The sequence below is a fragment of the Neopsephotus bourkii genome, unplaced genomic scaffold (assembly GCF_033783945.1).
Source record: "Neopsephotus bourkii isolate Nb327-2 ecotype Australia unplaced genomic scaffold, CSIRO-AGI_Nbou_v1 NB_745, whole genome shotgun sequence".
NCBI classification, from domain to species: Eukaryota; Metazoa; Chordata; class Aves; order Psittaciformes; family Psittacidae; genus Neopsephotus; species Neopsephotus bourkii.
Genome location: NW_026901243.1, coordinates 952434 through 971646, shown reverse-complemented (window position 1 = coordinate 971646; position 19213 = coordinate 952434). Strand labels below are relative to the sequence as shown.

Sequence of the window (19213 nt, the reverse complement as noted above, 5' to 3'; positions counted from 1 at the left end):
GCTTCTGGAAAAGTTTCCAGGGCAGAAGACATGCTGGATAGGCAGAACACTCATCTCACGAGAAGCTTTCTGATAGGGGAGAGGTGCTGGTGGCGCCGGCCAGGGTTTTTTCCTACAGAGCGGATCAGGGTTGGGAGCAAGGAAGGGCATTAAAAAGAATTAAATATATTAACTAAAGCCAGAGCAGGCAGGACGTGGCTGCAGCAACATTATGCAAAGAGCTGGACACATCTGGAAGATGTTACTGCACACAGCAACCGAGGCAGAGTCTAAACAAGTGCAAGACGTTACCACATTTGTGTCTGCAAAAGGGAGTGGTTTGGAAGGGAAGAAGAGCCGGGAAAGTGGGGTGAAGATGCAGCAGCCTGGGGGCTCTGGGGATGCCCCCAACCCTGCTGCCATCCTTTGAAGCTGTTGTGTTTCTCTGCTCTTAGGGTGGTAGAACAGAATTAATTTGCCCTGGGCATTTTTGGTGGTGTCTGCATGAGAGGTGAGGGCAGAAGTGGGTCTTGGAAGCGGTCAGCATCCCAACATTAGGTGCTTCATGGGTCTTCTCCTGCCCTGGTGGAGCCCAGTACCAAGGGGTGTCAAACATGTGGGAGCACCATGAGGACCCCTCTACGTTGCCTCCCTGGACTCCCCCTCCATGTCTGCTCCAGGTTTCCCCCCTCCCTCTGGGGGAACCCATCTGGGCTGCATTGAGATGCTAAAACCCATCTGAAGCTCAGCATTGGGTGGATCCAAGCAGAGGAAAAAATAATAAGCTCCTACTTTATTCTGGGGGAGTGAGGTAGGGGCTGGCTGTTCCTCACATTCCATGGCTTGAGGGGGTTTTGGTGGACCCCCACCACGACCACCTACCAGTCCCCCCATCCTAAAACCTTAAACACCTGCCCCATCTATCTCTACCTATAGGGAACCCCATTTCCCCCAACAGCAGGATAGCACTCCAAAAAACCCTTTTCTTAACAAAACCAACCTTACCCCACGACTCCCCAAACTGGGGGTTTATGCCCCAAAAAGCCTTTTTGGTGGTTTTATGTTGGTTTGTTGTTTTTTTTTGATGGGGTGCATGTGCCTCAGTTTCCCCCAGTGGGGTACAGAGGATGCTCCCGGGTGTATGTGTGTGTGGAAGGGGTGCTCCCCGCAAGGCTTGGCTGTAACCCGGCGTTGGGGTGCTGGGATGATGGGGGGGCTGTCACGCGTGGGGTGAGCGGCAGCGTGTCGTCGTTGTCATCGGGGTCCTGTCCCTTTAAAGGGGCAGCCGCGGCCCCATCTGATGCGGCGGCTCCAATCAGCGGCCCCGGGGTTCCTGGCAGCCGGAGCCGCCGCCGCTCCGCATTCCTCCGTCTTCCTAAAAGGGGCGAACATGGCGATGGGCAGGATGAGGTGAAGAGGAGAAGGAGGAGGAAAAAGAAAAAGGGAAAAAAAAGGAAAACGAGAAAAATAAAAAAGAAAAGGAAAAAAGAGGGGGAGAGAAAGGAGAAAAAAAAAAAAAAAAAAGGAAAAAAGAGGAAAACAGGGACGGGGGATGCCAGCAGCGGCGGCGCGGTGATTTCCTTCCCTCCCCCCTTCCTCCTCCAAAAGGCAGAAAAAAAAAAAAAAGGCAGCAAAAAAGCCAGCCAAAAAAGAAAAAAAAAGGCAAAAAACCCACCCCGCATCCAACCCAGCAAACCACCCATCCCAACAGTTCTTGTTTTTTCATGGAGAGCAAAAACCCCAGGCAAGCGGAGGAGGACCGGGACTCCTTTGCGCGGAGACCTTTGCATCAAAATGGTAGAGCTTGCGCACCCCCCCCTTCCCTTCCTTCCTTCCCTTCCCTTTTCCTTGCTTTTTTCCTTATTTTCCTCTTCCCCCTCCTCCTCCTTCCCTTCCCCCCCCCCTTCCCGCTTCCTCGCGCTCCAGGGGCTTTGCTGACTTTGCAAAGGCCTCCGAAACTTGCCCAAATCCTTGCAAGGGCGGCGGAGGTGGAAACCTGCGGGGGGGTGGGGGGTTTGCATGGGCGAGCCGGCGGCATCCTTACGGGGGGGGGGGTAACGGACGGGACACACGGACACGCGTGGAGGGGCTGGAAGGAGCCGGGGGGTAGGATACAAACAGCGCAGCCCATCCATGCAGTGGGCCCGGTGCTTCCTTCCTTGCAAGCCGCTTTGGTTGGGGGGGGGGGGAAGAATTGGCTGCATGGGCCCCCATTGGCACAAGGCGGAGGGGGGGGGAGGTTTTGCATTCGAAAATCGTATCAAAAATGTCGCCGTGTCCCCCGCCATGCACGGGCTGGTTTTGTGGGGGGCGAGGGGCTGGTTGGAGGGGCTGGGCTTGTTCTCCCCACCCCGGTGTGTTTTGAGAGGTGATGGGGCTGCTGCGGGGGGGGGGGGGGGGGGGGTATTTGTGTTGAGCAGCGGGGCCAAGCCCACCTCAAGGCCCCATTCGTGGTCAACGGCGAGGTTTGGGCCGCGGTGGGGGGGGACAGACGGTACTTTTGGGGCCGCCTGGTTGCCCAGGCCGGAGGATATGGGGTTTGCTGGGGCGGGGGGGGGAGGGGGGGGGGCGCGGGATGAGCCTCTCGCTTCCTCGGCCCTTTTTGTTCCCCGGATGACTCCTTCATTTTGCTAATTCCTCGTCCCTGTGTGTACCCCCCTCTTCCCGGCTTGTTCCTGCCGTGGGCCCCCTTTCCCAAGGGGATCTGGGGGATGCTGGGCGCACCCTGGCCCCCCAGAGCAGTGAGGCCCGGGGAAGGCGCAGCATCCCGCCCTGCTCCGGGTTTGCAAAGGCATTTTCCATGAATCCTGCTAAAATACAGTAATAACAAGGAAGGGAGGCCGGTTGCACCGGGAGCCTTGCAGCAGTGACCTATTTTAGCAGCCGGTGGACTTTTGAGGGGGGTTCGTTTGACTTGCAGAGAGCAGGCCTGAGCGGGGAAGATGCACAGGGAAAATCCCTTGGGATGTGCCATGCCCAGGAACCGCGGTTCCAGGTGCTCTGGTGCCTCCCCCATCCCTAAAAGTGCGGGGTTGTGATTGCCCCAGCGGTGGCTCCGTGCCCGTAATAACACCCTGGAGGCGTTCGAGCGGCTTTTCAGACAGGGGAAGAAAGTGCAAGCTTGGAAAAATAGACACAGCTGAGCTGGTGCAGGAGGTGGGAGCCGGGATGCTGGGATGGAGCTTGGCACTCCCCAGCTCCGATACTGGGAGTAGCCAGGATCCAGTTTGGGTGCCTGCTGGCCGCACTCGGCCTGCAAAATTCGTGCTGACATTAATCAGTTTATGAAGCCGCCCCTGCATCCCCTCGGGAGGGAGATGCTGATGGACCTGGGGAAGCCCCGGGGTGGTTTTGGTGAACGTTTCCATTCCGAGGTGGGAATGGAGATGCCCAGAGCCCACCTGAGTGAGCAGCTCGGTGAGGAAGGGGGTGAAAAGCTGGGAATTAAACCTTTCCTTTGCCCCTGGCCTCAGTAAGAAACAGAGGAAAATTTGCTTCACAGAGCAAAAATCCTCCTTGGAAGGATGTTAAGGGAATTTTTTAAATTTTATTTTTATTTATTTTCTGGATCTGGGGTTGAAATCATTTGCTGTGTGCAAACATTTCAGCTCTGACCATGGAGTTTCCCTGGGGATGCTGGCTGGGCTAAACACCGTTCCAGGGGCTTTGCTGGGGCATCCGGAGGGTTCCTATCACTTCCTGGCTTGGCTTCAGGACTGAGCTTTGTTCTCCCTGTGAGGAATTAACGGTGCGTTAGGTTATTACCAGGCGAGCGCCCGAGTCAGGCAAGATAAACGGCCTTGTGTTTGTGTCTCAGGTCTGGAGGAGAGGCATGTCACCCCCTTCACTAAAATAACCCGCTGCTGCCTTTGGAGATGCCTTCTTTGTAAAAGGGAGGGGGAAGCCGGAGGTTGCCCGTGAATCAGTTAAATATCGGTTATTTATAAGATGCAGATTTTTCTGCTTAAGGAAAAATAGGAAAAAAACCCTTTTGTGGATGAACTGAATGTGTCAAAACATCAGAGGGTCTTTGACGGTTTCGGGGGAATTGCTGATTTCCCCATCCTCCCTCCTTGCTCATGCTGGAGGAGGAAACTGAGGGCTCTCCCGCACTGCTGCCTTTAGGCTTTTTAGATGGGGACGTGGCGATGGCCATGACAAAGTGCTCTCCAGGAAGAGCAAGAGCTGAAGTTTTTGTTTTGCTTCTGCATTTGCGTAGTCCTGAGGAAGGGAATCCCCTAAGTCCCCTGTGTGGTTTGCATCTTAGATGTCCCCTGACATCCCATGGGATCTGTGGTCCCTGAAAGGCTGCAGGATGCTGGTGGAGAGGATGAGCTCAGGGTATGTCTCTGTACCAACTGCCCCTAATTTTTCCTCTCTTACTTCTAAAGGAAACCCATTGCATTGCACTGCACTGCTGGAGTGGTGTTTGCAGGGCAGGGCTGGCCCTCTTGGATGTCCTGTGTGGGGACACCTGAGGACTTGTCCCTGTGTCCTTTCAGGCTGCTGTTCCCTCTTCAGACGACTTCGGTGCTTCAGCTGCCTATGGTCAGACCTGAGGTGACTTTGGATATGGGGAAGGACTGGCCATGGTGGTACAGATAGGATGGGTAGAAGACTTAATTACAATAATTTTTTTTTTAATTATTATTTTTATTATTGTATCTTTTGCCCAGAGCCACGGCTACTGACACCTTTTTCTGGGTTAAAGCCCTGCTCCCTGAGCTGCTGAATATGTTGGAAGAGCCATGATAAAAATAAACCATTTTAATGCATGTTCATAAAAGACGTGTTGGTCCAGAAGGCTGGCTGGCAGAGAGGAACATAGCTGGTGCTTCACAAAAAGCCCCAGCCAAGGTTGGGTTTAGGATGGAGCTGGAGAAGGGGACCATCCCTGGGGTCAGTGTGAGGCACTGTAAGGCTTTGGAGAGGATGCTCTAGGATGGAAAGCTGTGCCCAGGATGCTGGGAGAGGCTCAAGCTTGGACCTCTCTGGCAATTTTGTGGTCTGGAGTTGGGTTAGAAAATGGTGTGGGTTTAGTGTTTGATGGGATCTGGGTGTGGGCAAACCTTGGAGGTGTTGCATTCCATCTTACTGTTGACTCACCTGGAAGGTTATTGTGGCTTCCCCAGGGATGGAGACCATGATGCTGGGCAGGAGAATGTGCTGCCCAGTGCCAAGCTAATTCAGCAGTGTATTGGAGGAGGCCTTGTGCGTCTATCCACCTTGCTTTCCAGGGATCTCAGCCTCTTCCTGGCTACTGCATGGCAGTGTGTATGTTGGGCTGGCTCAGGGACACGATGGCTTCAGGGTATGCACAAGCAGTGCAATGGCTGCCCCGTTGCACCCGTCCATTCTCCCTGCACTGAATTTGGGGTCCCTATGGGTCACAGGGGACTCTGTGCACCGTCTCCCCCATTGCATCTATCCCCTCCTTTGGTGGCACTGGGGGCACCCATAGGGTTGTGAGTGGATGATGCTCACCTCCTCCCTGGCCTTGCCGGCTCGCGCCGGGCTGGGCAGCGGATTGGAGCTGGCCCCTGGCGCAGCCGCTTGGCTGACAGCCCGGCTGGGGAGGTCAGCATTGGGTTTTGTCCTTGTTTCCTCCCTCGATCTTCCCTCTGCTTGTTTTTCTCAGGCAGGGGAGGGGGGAGACAGTGGCTTTGTGTGTGTGTGTGTGTGTGCGTGTGTGTCCTGGGCTCTTCCACCCCAGCAGTGACTCTGTGGCAGGTCCTGCATCCCCTGGACAGGAGGGCAGCATCGCATCCCAGTGTCTGCTCCTGTGCCAGGGTGGTAGCTCGGGGATGTCTCCATCAGCCGGGTGTCACTGGCTGTGCCAGGCACTGGCGGGGACCCTGTGGCTTGTCTGCCGTGCCTGTGTTCGGTGTTTGTCGGGGGATACTGGCTCTGCCAAAATCCAGCAGCATCCGTTTGGGGTTTAACCCCAGACCCTGCTATAGGCTTAGTTCAGAGCTTGAATTGCCCACAGAGCTTTTGCTCTGCATATAGGGTCTGGATGCACACAAAGAAACTGCTTTGGGTCCTGACCAAGGGGACAGGGACAGACGGATGAGTGCATCCAGCCCCGTTTTGGTGCCTCTGCTCTCCCTCCAGAGCAGAGTGATCGAGGCTTATCCTGGGCTGGAGATAATGTGGTGCTGGGCTGAAGCCTCAATATTTTTGCAGCAAGGAGGTTGTGCTTGTGCAGAGGATGGGGCTCACCGTCACTCATGTCGGGATGGACACGGGGGTTACTGGGCTGACCTCAGGGCTTGGCAATGAGTCCCTGTCGCCCTTAGTGGAACAGAGGGATGGTGTCCCTGATGCCATCACAGTGGTGATGGTGGTGGTGGCATCTGCAAGGAGCAGTTTTGCAGCATTGCCTCACTGGACCAGTTTGGGGATGGGGGGTGACAGCAGGGTTGTCCCCTCTGCCTTGCAAAGCATCATTGTAACTTTGCAGCTCTGTGTGCAAAAGAAAAGGAGCCAGAGAGGCTGGTGGGTTTGGTAAATGAGAGAAAAAAACCCTATAAAATAAATAAGAAAGCAACCAGCCATTAACCCTCAGAGGGCTGTGCTGCTGGAAAGCCAGTGCCCATTCCCAATGGGATGAAGCCTGGTGTTGCTCATCCCACCTCATCCCCTGTTCTCCCAGTGCTGCAGGTGGCTGTGGCACTTAGAAGAAAAGCCCAAAAGAACCTTTTCCCTGTTTGCAGGGGCGGCGCCTTAGCTGCATGGGGACAGGGATGGGGGAAGGATTTGTCCCCATTCCCTTGCACTGAGGATGGTCCTGCTGGGCCTGGCACTGCTGCTGGCTTCCCAGGCTGCTTCCTGGAAAAGCATCTTTGAGCCGAAGCCTGAAATTGCTGGATGCTATTAAAAAAGCCCTAGAAAACAACCAAAAGGGAGGGGAACCAAAAAAGCCTGTGAAACATCTGACTGTTCCCCAAGCCAGGCTAATGCTCTTCTTTGCTTATGTAGAGGCTGGGAGGTGTTTTTTGGGATGCCCAACACCTGGGAGTGGGACAGGCTTTGGGAGCATCACTGAGCCCCTTCCTCTCGCTTCCTCTGAAGCCTGCACATGGCTCTAATTTGGGCAGCCCCAAGCCTTTTAGACAGTATGTAGAGGAAAGTCACCACGTTAGATGGTGTCACCACCATCCCAAAGGACTTTGCCATCCCTGGCCTCTGGGATGGGACCATTCCTTGTGAGTGCCCGGTCCAGCCCCAGCAGCATCCCATCCCAGTGGGCAGGATGCTGGCGGTGGGTGCTTGGGGCCATGTCAGCCGGCGCCTCGCCAGGCGGGGCTGTGGCCGAGCTATTGTTTTCCCTTCCTGCTTGTTTTTCCGGACAACCCTCCCCTAATTAAATAAAAACACCCGTTCAGAGGAGCAAAAAACCCCCCTACCCCCAGCACAGCGCTGTGCCACGGGAGGGCAGAGCACCCATGGGAGAGGCACCCGGGGAGGGCGGCGACAGGCGAGCAAAGCAGTGAAGGTAGGTGATAGGCGAGGGGAGGGTGCGTTGGGATGTGTTTTACAGCAGTGCCAAGTTTCCATGCATGGCCATGGTCCAAAAATGGGTGGTTTTGGTGTTGTATAGTCCAGGCAGTGCTGCTGGGTCTGGGGTGGCTTCATGCTGGTGCATCCTGGTTTTGGGAGTTGGTTTTTTGAAAGATGTGAGCACTACATCATCGTTAAAAAAACCCAAACTTTATGTAGCCTCAAAAGTTTGGGGATGAAGGCTAAAGGTTTCATCCAAGGGTCTTGAAAGCAGAGGGCAAATGGCACGGGGATGTGGATTAAAATCAAAAGCATGGGTGTCTTTGGCATTCCTAATGACACATCTTTGTATCACTTGAAATAATCTGTAAAAATAGGGGGTTTTAACATTATTTCTTTCTTTAGCAAAAGTGAAGTTTTGGGATTGAATAGTTTCAGGGAAGCTCTTTCACCCTGCAATGCAGCGGTATTCAAATTGAGGAGAGGACACGAGGTTTCTTTGAGGAGCAAGTGCTAATATTGTATTCAGCTACTCATTAAAGCAGTTTTCCTTAATGCAGGTTTAATACTGAAGGTCAGTGGTAAATGTTTTGGTGGTTGCAGATGGTACGGAAAAGCAGATTGCTGTTTTTCATGGGAGTCTGGGTGGCGAAAAATTTTAAGTAAATCCCTAGATTTTGTGCTGAGTGGAAACTGGTTCACAGGCAGCTGGTTTCACGACCCTGCCCCAGTTGAAGCAGGGGCTTGTGGCCACCTGAATGTGCCCTGTATGCCCCCAAAACCCTATCCTTTTGCTGATACAGGAGATAGATACTTGTGATCCTTGATACTCCAGTGATGAGGGCAATAGACGTGGCTATAAATAAATAGAGAGGCTGGTGAATGCCAGAGGTGGCATGGGGGTCTGCAGATTTGAGTATTTAAATATGTCCAGGGTGACCCAACCTACTGCTCATTCATGGGGTATATTGCTGCAGGAGCATGTAGGGATCTGTGAAGATAAGTAGTATTTTATCTTAGTACATTAAGGTAAATCCAGCAGCAGCCCACTTTAAAGGGAGGTGATGAGGTGTTGGTGGGGCTGTTAAGGGGAACTGAGGCACGGTAGGGGATGCAGGTGGAAGGGATGTTGCTGTGCTCAGGCTTCATCTCCTGTAGCAGTATTTTCAGTGGAGAAAGGCTGCCCTGGTCCAGTGAGCATGGGCGTCTCCTTTGGCCACCATTCCTGTATCACTCTTGTCTCTTCTTCGCATCCACTGCCATCAGTGCTCAACTAACTCCATCCCTTGGTCCCCTCTCACCCTGAGCATCCTCTCCATTCTCCAGCTGGCTGTTCTGGGGACGGACTTTGGCAGTGCTGCTTGAAAACACTCTGAAAATAGCGCTGGAGGGCAGTGTCGGGGCAGGGAGGGCTGTCTGCAGGCACTGCCGTCCCCTTGGTGTGGGGACCTCACGGACACACTGCTTTCGAGTAATTTTTATGGGCTTTTTTTGTGATGATGATGCCAGGGCCCTGTCCAGAGTTCATTGGGGGTGGTAGGGGTCATTGGCTTTAGGGTTTGCTCCAGTTTCATACACCATTGAACACCCCAAGTCCCGACTTGGGATGGGATGGGTGACCTGCTCCTGCAGTGTGCCGCTCGTGGGACTAAACCCACCCAGGTGGTGATGGTGGAAAAGAGCAAAACTGTGATTTTATTTTTTCAATGTATTTTAATACGTTTGGGATTTTTAAGAAAAGAAAAGTATATATTTAAAGTGTTTGTTTTCCCAGGGGAAGGGTGATGGATTTAACCTTCCCATGAATCCTGATTAATCGGGCTTCTCTGCTCTGGTGTAGCAGCAGGAGTGGGAGCTGCCAGAGGGGTATTTTAAGGCAAGTTGGGGTCTTTCTTGGGATCTCACCCCGGCAGGCGCCTCTTGCCTTGGCTGGGGCTCTGGGCAAGCTCATGAAAAGCATCTGATAGCAATAAAGAGCAAAAGCCTCCCGCTGACAAGCCCGGGCTGAAGTCACCGACAGGACGCGGCCAAGACACGCATTGTCCTCGCCGCTGCTGGGACTGATTAGAGCTGCCTGGCAAGGCCCGGCTCTGGGTGAGGGATCAGCCCCTTTTGCCAAAAAACCTCGATCCGGAGCAGAACCCAGCTTTTGTTTTCCTGGCTGCCCTGCACAGAGACGATGCTGCCCGGTGGAACCAATTCCCCCTGTTTTGTGTCCATTTCTCCATGGCTGTGACCGTGTTGAGCTCGGGGCATCTTATGGGGAGTGAGGTGAGATAGATCCCAGGAGGAAAAACCTGAATTCAACTGTTTTTTTTCACAGCGCAAGCAAAGCAGGCAAGTCCCTGGCAAAGAGCAGACCTCTCCACTTGAAAGCTTTTGCTGTCCCTTCAGCGCTCAATACGTATGATAGCATTATTTATTTTCCTGTATGTCTTGGGGGGGCTGAGCCATCCAAGTTCCTCTTGTCAAAATGTCCTTGGCAGTTACAAGGCTCAGAAAATAGGGGGGGTGGAAGTGGCAGATGTTCCAGATGGGATGCAGCATTTTGTAGCAAATATGTATGTAGAGTGTTTATGTATTTATATGTTTACGTATATTTATACAGTGTTTTAATATATATGAAAAATTAATATATAATATAGGTATAAAATATATACAGAAATATATATAAGAACCCTTCTCCCTCTTTGCCTTCCTCCAGGCTGCAGAAAAGCTGGTTTTGTCCTGTTTTCCCCCTGGTGTGAGTTAGCTGGGGCTCTTTGGGGCCCTCTGGACAATGTGAAGCTGACGACCCCGCTGGTTTAGTGGGTTGGTTGTGGAGAATAAATTCAGTGAAAATGAAGAATTTTGGCAGGGAGGGGGAACATTTTTTTTTTAACTTTTTGAGAAAACAGAAGAAAACACCCTTTTTATTATTTAAACATTTTTGTCTGCGTATGCTTTCGCCTTTGGCTCACAAAACTAGAAGACAAACAAATTGTGTCTTGCTGGAATTCAGGGGTTGATCAAGAGCTGCCATTTGTTCCAGAAAAAGATTGGAACTGAGAAATGCTTTCTGGAGTGTAAGGTGCAGGATAAACCTGACAAGTTGAACCCTGCATTTCTGCCACTGCTCTGCACCATATCCTTGGTCACATCTTGCAGTGGTGTGGAAAAGAGGATGTTAATGTGGCTGGATCCTTCTCCATCCATGAACTGGGTGTTCAGCACAGGAAGACAAAGGGAAGCAGAGGGTAAAGGGCTATCCCACCTGATTTTAATACAGGGCATGGGATTTAGAGTGTGGGACATCTCTTGTGTTTGGGATGCAGCTGACAAACCCATCCTGGGTCTCAGTATCCCCAGGAGAGGTGATGGATGTCCGGAGATGGTTTGCACCATGCAAAATACATGTAATTGGGATTAAATGCCCAGCAAAAGCAGTCTGGGAAGTGTTGGCAGTCACAGCATTTCCCAGCCTGGGGCCGCTGCTCCCTGATTTGAATTTTTCCAGGTAGTGCCTTTCCCCAGGCAATTTAAAATGGGCATTAAAAAAGCGCATAAATCATCCCAGTGAATCCAGCTAGGGAGTTAGCTGCTGACGTGAGTCAGAGCACACAGTGTAATTCGGGAAATATGAGAGGTTACTGTGTTTTATGTAATTATCTTATAGAAGCAGGGAGATTTAAAATCCTAATTTCCTTTTATTTAGGGGGTTAAATCTCAGCTGGTGCCTAGAAATTGCTTCCTGCATGGGGCAAATTGCCCCCTGGGGTTTCCACCTGGTTTAGGAGATCGAGGCATCCCCTCCACTGCATGGCATCTCCCCTGCATGAGTGTGGACAGCTGGGCCAGGCTTTGGACCAGCTTGGTGGTGGGATGGCCGTGGTGCCTCCTACCTCAGGCTGAAGGGATGTAAATAGGTGTTTGCGTGGCCTTGACCTATCCTTTCATTGGGCTTTCCCCTTCTTGGTTGAGTCTCCTGGAATCAAGTTGGTGGTGGAGCCTCTTGGTTGGTATCTCCGATTTGGAATACATGGACAGGGATGGGTGGCATGGCTGGGTGGCTGTTTTCCTGGGGAAAGAGCCCTCTTGAGTTATTTTATTTCCTTCCTCCCCACAGCTGATAGTCGAAAAAACGACTGACTACCCTTCGGCTGAGTACTCCCTGGTGGAGGATGTAGCCCTCCACTTCACGTGTTTGATGGACAGACTGAACGAGCAGCGCCTCTTTCAGCCGGACCTGTGCGACGTGGACATTGTGCTGGTGCAGCACAAGAGCATCTTCCCAGCGCACAAGGGGGTCCTGGCAGCCTACAGCCAGTTCTTCCACTCCCTCTTCACCCAGAACAAGCAGCTGCAGCGCGTAGAGCTCTCTCTGGAGGCTCTCACCTCACAGGGCCTCCAGCAGATCCTCAACTTCATCTACACCTCCAAGCTCCTCGTCAACTCCTGCAATGTGCAGGATGTGCTGAACGCAGCCGCTGTGTTGCAGATGAACAACATTGCCTCCTCTTGCCAGGACCTCCTCGACACCCGCTCGCTCAGCCTGGCCACTGACATGGCCCTGCCTGCTGAGGGCTGCGCCGGACCCCCACCCTACTACTGCGAGATCAAGCAGGAGGTGGATGCTCCCCATCCCAAGATCTATGCCCGGGAGGGCAATGACCCCTATTCGGTGCGGGTGGAAGATGGCACGGGTGGTGGGACACTCCCCCCTGGTCCAGCCAAGCAGTACTACAAGGAGGAGAAGGATGGTGGTCCAGGTGCTGTCTGTAAGATGGAGGGTGAGGAGTCGGAGGAGGACCTGGACAGCCAGGGCTCATACAACCGGGAACAGATCATTGTGGAGGTGAACCTCAACAACCAGACCCTCAATGTCTCCAAGGGCACGGAGGGGAAGGGAGCTGCCAGTGAGGCAGCTGTGATGGGGAGGCCTGATGGTGATGGGCGAGACACAGAGGAGGATGGGGAGGAGGAGAATGAGGAAGGGGAGGAGGAGGAAGAAGAAGAGGAGGATGCGGAGGTGGGTGAGGAGGAGGAGGAGGAGCACAGTGAGGAGGAAGACCTGGAGGAGACGACGGAAGAAGAGGATGACGATGACGACGATGAAGACGCATCAGAAGTGAAAAGGGAAAAGTGTGGGCAGCCCCGCAGAGGCAGCCGGGCCTCCAAAGCCACCAAACCTGCCATGGCAACCAGGTCCCAGGAGATGCCCAAGGTGGAAGAGGAGGAGGAGGAGGAGGAGGAAGAAGGGCAGCGAGGGAGGAAGAGGAAAAAGGAACAGGATAGTTTGGGCCAGAAGGTGAAGCTGGAGGAGAAGCAGCACTACCCATGCAAGAAGTGCCCCCGGGTCTTCAACAACCGCTGGTACCTGGAAAAGCACATGAACGTCACGCACAGCCGCATGCAGATCTGCGACAAGTGCGGCAAACGCTTCCTGCTCGAGAGCGAGCTGCTGCTGCACCACCAGACTGACTGCGAGAAGAACATCCAGGTGAGCCAGCCCCGGGGATGTCCTGCCAGGGGATGGACATCCCACCAAGGGGAGAACAGCCACCATGGGGTGGAGCATCCCACCAGGGATGGACATCCCACCAAGGTTGGGGCATCCCACCAAAGGAATGGGATGCTCCAGTGTGGGAGGGGCATCCCACCCACCATGGAGGACATCCCATCCAGCTACACCATGGGATGGGCTCACGCTCAAATATTTTTGATGTTGTGGTTGGCACATGGCAGATGGGAGGGAACCTCATTTCACCCTTGTGACTTGTGTTCAGGCTCAGGAGGGTCCCATGGTGGTATGGGATGTGAGGGTTTGTGCCAGGGGACTGTGGCTTCCCCTTGGATGGCCGGGTGGAAGCATGGAGTAATTTTTGAGGAGTGATTTTCCTTTGAGTTTATTCAGTTAATCTGGATAAAACACTGTGAGCCCCTGATGGAGACACACTCCAGCTGTTCCCACCCAGGCTGAAACCAATTTAGCTTAATTCAAAGATTTGCTGACACAAGTTAAAATGGTTTTAATCTGCCTTTTGTGCTCTTTAGCTTGCGTATTAGCGAATTTCCGGATTCGTTTGACATCCATGCAGGGCTTGGGCTTGGTGTGTCCTTCACCTAGTGCTAACAGGATTGTGTGTTTGCAGACTGAGTCTGTTAAATCATTGCTGTTTTGGAGGGATAGGTAGGCATCCCATCAGAGCAGCAAATGTGTGTTCCTGCAGACCCCTCCAAACCATCCCCTAATCCCTGATGAGCTGTTTCGTGTGATGCTGCTGCTATTAATTAAAAGATACCAACTTCTGGAGAGCTTTGCCCATCATCCTTCCACCAGCAGCCAGATTTCAAATGATTTTGCAGCAATCCTAGGTGAAGGTAATGCAACCCAGCGCACACGGAGCCCTTTGCTGATGGTACCACACATAAAAGGGGAATGAAGCGGATCTCAATGTTAGGGTATATGGGGAACATGGAGACAGGAGCCGTCTTGGCTCAAGCAGGTGAAGGAGCCACTGCCTGCACTGACACTTTGACCCTGAAAAATTCACAGTGCTGCTTTATTTGAATGCTTTTTCCAAGAATGGGTGGGTGCAGCTCCGACACCTGCATCATGGCGGCTGTTTCAGAGCCTATCATAAAGCCTGTGCAATTAAAGTGAGTTTTCCCAGAACATTTCTTCAGCCTCATCAGCTTTCCTGATGGGTAACATGGGGCTGCCACCTTATTGGCTCCCTCCCCCCTGCTTTTTATCCTTTTTTCCAGGTCATTTCTGAATAGGATGAAGCACAACTGACTGTGTAGTGACCTCTTTCTGCAGAAAATGTGGATCATTACCTCTTACTTAGTTGAGCATTTTTAATTATACAAATAGCCAAATTCACTCCAGTTGCTCTGATAATATTGAATAATTTAATCAATATACCCTGGAATTATAGCTGTATGGAAAAGGGATTTTTTTTCAACTCTATACCTGTAATGACTGTCTTTATTTCTTGTTTTTTAACCAGATCTGTGGAGGGACCATCCCTCTTATCCCATTCAGGTTTGCTGCTTTATTTCCCTGTTTTGCCCCCAGATTTCATCCATAATGCTTTAGGTGTTAGGCTCCACCCTGTGATGGTTTCCCATCACTGTCCACAGGCCTGCAGACAGTGTAACAGACATCCTGCCTCCAACGCCTGAAAGCTGATTTGTCCATTGCTCTATTGGTTGTTTCTCAAACTCTTTGACCAGCTTCAGTATCTTAACCTGCAATAATTTATCTTCTCATTCCCCGCCCCCCCCCCCATTCAGATGCAACTTCTACATTTTCAAGTGATACTTTCTTACGATAACTGAAGGCAGAGCTCAGCGCTCCAGGGTGCTTGGTCCCAGCCTAGGGGCTTTCCTACATCTGCTGTTTTCCTTCTACCTTTAATTTTAGAATTCCCCTGCAGCCTTTTTCATTTTAAGTGCAGAAAATGGATATTGATGTGTCCTTGATACCAGGCTCTGGTCCTGAATTTGTCCTGAAGTGTTTCTTACAGCAGAGATAAAACTGTTCTTATCTGTCAAAATATATACTTAGAAAAACTCAGGGGACTACTCATGACTAGGTGAAGATGATGGATGTTGGAATGCCTCTGTGACCCTAATTTTGCCTCTTGGGTGTCTAAATAGAAATATATATGGAGAGATACTGTGACTACATGGCATAATGGGGTATTTTCCATGGTATCACAGCCTCATTTGGTGCAAAATCTGGTTGAAGCCCATCAACGAGCATCTGTTCCTCTGAGTAGGAGGAGAAGCCAGAGGAATCCCTCCCCAGGCTTACCCGTACCACTCAGCCGTGCTGTTGTGAGATGCCTCCAAGGCATGAATTACTTTCTTAACACATTTGTGAGGAGGAGGGATGCTTTTATCCTTGTTAATCAAGAGGAAGATGAGTCACGGAGAGATGAAGATCAAAGAGTTGACCCTTGGAAGAAAGAGAGACCCTTGGCGCCTGGCAGGGTCCTTAGCCACATGCTGCCTGCCATCCGTGTACTCCAACAATGGTTTCCTGTGTGGACCTTGCTCTCCAGTATGTCCCTGGGCACTGAACCGATCTCACATGCTTCAAACTGATCTCATGCCACAGCTGGAGCTTTTCCTGGGAGCTTTCAGAGAAATATCAAACTTGTCGGAACTGAGGCAAATCTCTCATAACTTCTTGGGGGGGGCTTTGCATGTCATGTTGTTCTGCTTGTGCTGATGAACTGGTTTTGAGGTCCATTTGGGTATGTTTGGAAAACTCATTTGGTGGTAAAACAACTGTAATACCTGCTGAAGACTGAAGTTGTGCTCCCTGGCTTGGGCTTCTTGTATTCTTTGCAGCCTTCTAATGCACAGAGGGTTGTGTTTTGTTTTTTTATGTAATAGCATCATTGTGTGCAAGAATTCAGTCCCCAGCTGGGAATAGAACCTTGGTGGGTGAGCTGCTGTTTATGCAAGTCCTAATTCAGCCATTGATGGAGATGCCGTGTCCTTCCCTGAAAAGTCATTGTTCCATCCTCATAGAAATCTGACTTTTGGAGGTTTTTAAGTGACAAGGTCTGTAGCGGACTTGTTGGTCATTTGATGTCTTAGCTGTAGGTTTCCTAGTGATGGTCCCTTTCAGTGGATTAAGCTGATAGCCTATTAAGGTGGAAATGCTGGTAGTCTCTGGGCACGTTCCCCTGCTTCCTTACCTATCCCCTCTCTCCTTGCAGTGTGTGACGTGTGGGAAGGGGTTCAAGAAACTCTGGTCCCTCCATGAGCACAACAAGATCGTTCACGGCTATGCTGAGAAGAAGTTCTCCTGCGAGATCTGTGAGAAGAAGTTCTACACCATGGCCCACGTGCGCAAACACATGGTTGGTGAGTGCAGGAGGCACCTGTGCCATGGGGAGACCTTGTTAGGGGTGTTCATCCATCGTTTTGGCAATGAAGGGTGTTTTTTTGTTGCTGTTGTGTTGGGAGTTTAGGGCTGGGCTTACTCTTGGGTGAGCTTTCTTACATCAATGCAGAGGCCTTGAAATTTGGCCCAGTATTTAATGCTGAATGTATGTCTGCTCAGTGCTGGTTTGGAGCAGTCAGACATGGTGCTGGGAAATCACACTTGTTTTATTTAACCAGAAAAAAAGACCTCAGAAGTGATCAAAGGAGGCTTTGAAGTGCAACCATCCTTCCAGACCACACCAGTGCCACGCTTTGAATAGCATATTGCACATGACAGTGGTGGTTGGGTCCCCAGGGCTTGCAGGCACCAAAGAGATCAAAAAATGGGGGGCTTGGCAAACAATGTGGGAAGTACCTGAAATGTTGCTGCTGTTTATATTCCCAAGATGGCATTGAATTTGCTGGGGTTGGGCACTGGTGTTGGGAATGGCAGATGGGACTTGGGGAGACAGATGTTCGAAGTGCAAGGAGGACCCCTGACACTGCTCTTCTCCACTTCAGCTCACACCAAGGACATGCCATTCACCTGTGAGACCTGTGGGAAGTCCTTCAAGCGCAGCATGTCCCTCAAGGTCCATTCACTCCAGCACTCTGGGGAAAAGCCTTTTAAATGCGAGGTAAGGTCCTGTGTGTCTTGTCACACTGCATCTTCTCAAACAAGGACAAAGCCACTGATATGGGGAAAAATCATCCACTTTTTGGACCTCCCCCCGATGCTTTGTGCCAGTACAGCTGTAGGGATGCTCACATGCTCTTCCAGACTTTGCATCACCTCCTGGTTTGAGGGTCCTACCAACCTTATGATGAAACTTATCCGATGCCATGATCTGTCCCTCCAGCGCCTGGATTTTGCATCCAACCCCATGTCCATCCAGCCTGAACACCGGGCTGGGTATATCCTAAAGAGCCATTTATTTGGGTTCTTTCTGGGGAAAAAAAGTGATTTCTTGCACTACTTCAACATGCTGGTGATTTGGGGGGAATGTGAGGATGTTCTAGGTGCTCATCAAAAGCTCATTCCCTTCTCACTTCTGCAGAACTGCAATGAACGCTTCCAGTACAAGTACCAGCTGCGCTCCCACATGAGCATCCACATTGGCCACAAGCAGTTCATGTGTCAGTGGTGTGGCAAGGACTTCAACATGAAGCAGTACTTTGATGAGCACATGAAGACGCACACAGGTGAGAGCTCCCCGCTTTGCCCACAGCCCCTGTAGGCAGGCACCCGGGGAAGGGGGATGGAATGGGGTAGCATCTTTGGGTGGATGGCAGGATGGGGTTTTGGCAGGGCACAGCCCAGACACCAGGGGACACCAGCTTCTCATCTGTCTTCCCCCACCCTTAGGCGAGAAGCCCTACATCTGTGAGATCTGTGGGAAGAGCTTCACCAGCCGCCCCAACATGAAGCGGCATCGCCGGACCCACACGGGCGAGAAGCCGTACCCCTGTGATGTCTGTGGCCAGCGCTTCCGCTTCTCCAACATGCTGAAAGCCCACAAGGAGAAATGCTTCCGCGTCAGCAACCCCTTGGCTTCGGACACGGCCATCCCCCAGCCTGCCACCAGCCCTGCTCCGTTGCCTCCTGGCCCTGGCGTCTCCCCCCTGCCCCTGCCACTGCTCCATCCCCTTCCACAGACCCTCCCTCCTCCTCCTCACCTACCGCCACCCCCTCCCCTGTTTCCTGCGGGCAGGGTAAATTCAAACAACAACTAGGTGCCCCCATCCTGGCCATGCACCCGCACAGACTGCTCAGCCCTTTGGGAACGCCTCCCCCCAGGGGAGCCAAGGCTTTGCTTGCTCTCTACCCCTTTTCCTCCTTGTTTTGGGGTTGTTTTGGTATGTTTTTCCTTTTTCTCACCCGTCGTTCTCCACAGAGAGGGGGAGCAGGAGGAAGCCCTCGGTGCAGGGTGGGGGGAGCTGCCATCCGTCCGTAAAGGTGTAGGTAAAAGGCATCACTTTCTGTTACATTTTCCCATGCATCAGCTTCATCTTCAGCCAGGATGCTGGTGATGCTTGGAGGAGCAGGATGCTGTGCCATCCAGGGTTGTGCTCACCGGTGGTGCACTCCCGCTTGCTAGCAGAATGAATGCCTGCTGGTGCTTCAATATTTATAATAAGCCGAAATCTAGTTAGTGGTGCTTGAATCCCTGTACTGTAAAGCTGGTCTTTCAATCCAGGCTCTTTTCCCAAGAGGCTGAGAGGTGAGCACCACAGAAGAGCCCCTGCCAGCCCTGTCTGCCAGCCCCGGTGGCCCGCGGCGGGTGAGCAGATGTCCCTGTTGGAAAGCTGTCAGCCTGCTGTCATTAGCAGCCCTTGCCATGTCTTCCTTCCCTGTGACAGGTTTTCCTCCTAGGTAGGCAAAAGCACAAACACCAGCGTTGCATCTCGGGGCATTGGCAGCTCACTGCCAGTTCACTTTTGGGGTGCCCTAAGGGAGTCTCTCTCTGGTGTGCCCTTTCTCCTAATCCCAGCAGGAGCTGGGCTCCTGGGGATGCTCTGGAGTTGGAAAATGTCCCTGGGAGAGCTCAGATGGCCTCGGGACCAGCGGGAATGTAGCCTGGGATAGAGAAGAAGGATGCTGCCATTTCTCAGCAGAATTGGCCCAGAATAGTGCCTTAACAATTTGAATAAACCCCTTTCTGATGGGTGAGTTCCAGGCTAGGTCCCATTGCAAGGTTTAGAGCTAAAGCCAGACCACATTCAGCCTGACAATTATGTCTCATCCTCCAGTTCATTGCCTGCATCGCTCTCCCAAGCTTTGACACTCCCTTTGGGGCTGTCATCT

The 19213-nt window shown here is 52.0% G+C and overlaps 1 protein-coding gene across 1 annotated transcript; it reads left to right on the top strand.

Moving 5' to 3' along the window:
- Positions 1 to 1305: 1305 nt before the first annotated feature.
- On the top strand, positions 1306 to 18319 carry ZBTB47 (zinc finger and BTB domain containing 47). Its single transcript, XM_061354750.1, has 6 exons — positions 1306 to 1776; positions 11588 to 12961; positions 16200 to 16347; positions 16930 to 17045; positions 17466 to 17610; positions 17774 to 18319. The coding sequence occupies exons 1-6, from the start codon at positions 1774 to 1776 to the stop codon at positions 18139 to 18141; spliced, it is 2154 nt and encodes a 717-aa protein (XP_061210734.1). The 5' UTR covers positions 1306 to 1773; the 3' UTR covers positions 18142 to 18319.
- Positions 18320 to 19213: the final 894 nt, after the last annotated feature.

What these genes read in the sequence shown, in the direction of transcription:
- ZBTB47 (XM_061354750.1), top strand. An exon ending in CGTGCGCAAACACATGGTTG is followed by an intron (nt 16,348 to 16,929) that starts GTGAGTGCAGGA and finishes TCTCCACTTCAG; the next exon opens with CTCACACCAAGGACATGCCA. An exon ending in GCACATGAAGACGCACACAG is followed by an intron (nt 17,611 to 17,773) that starts GTGAGAGCTCCC and finishes CCCCACCCTTAG; the next exon opens with GCGAGAAGCCCTACATCTGT.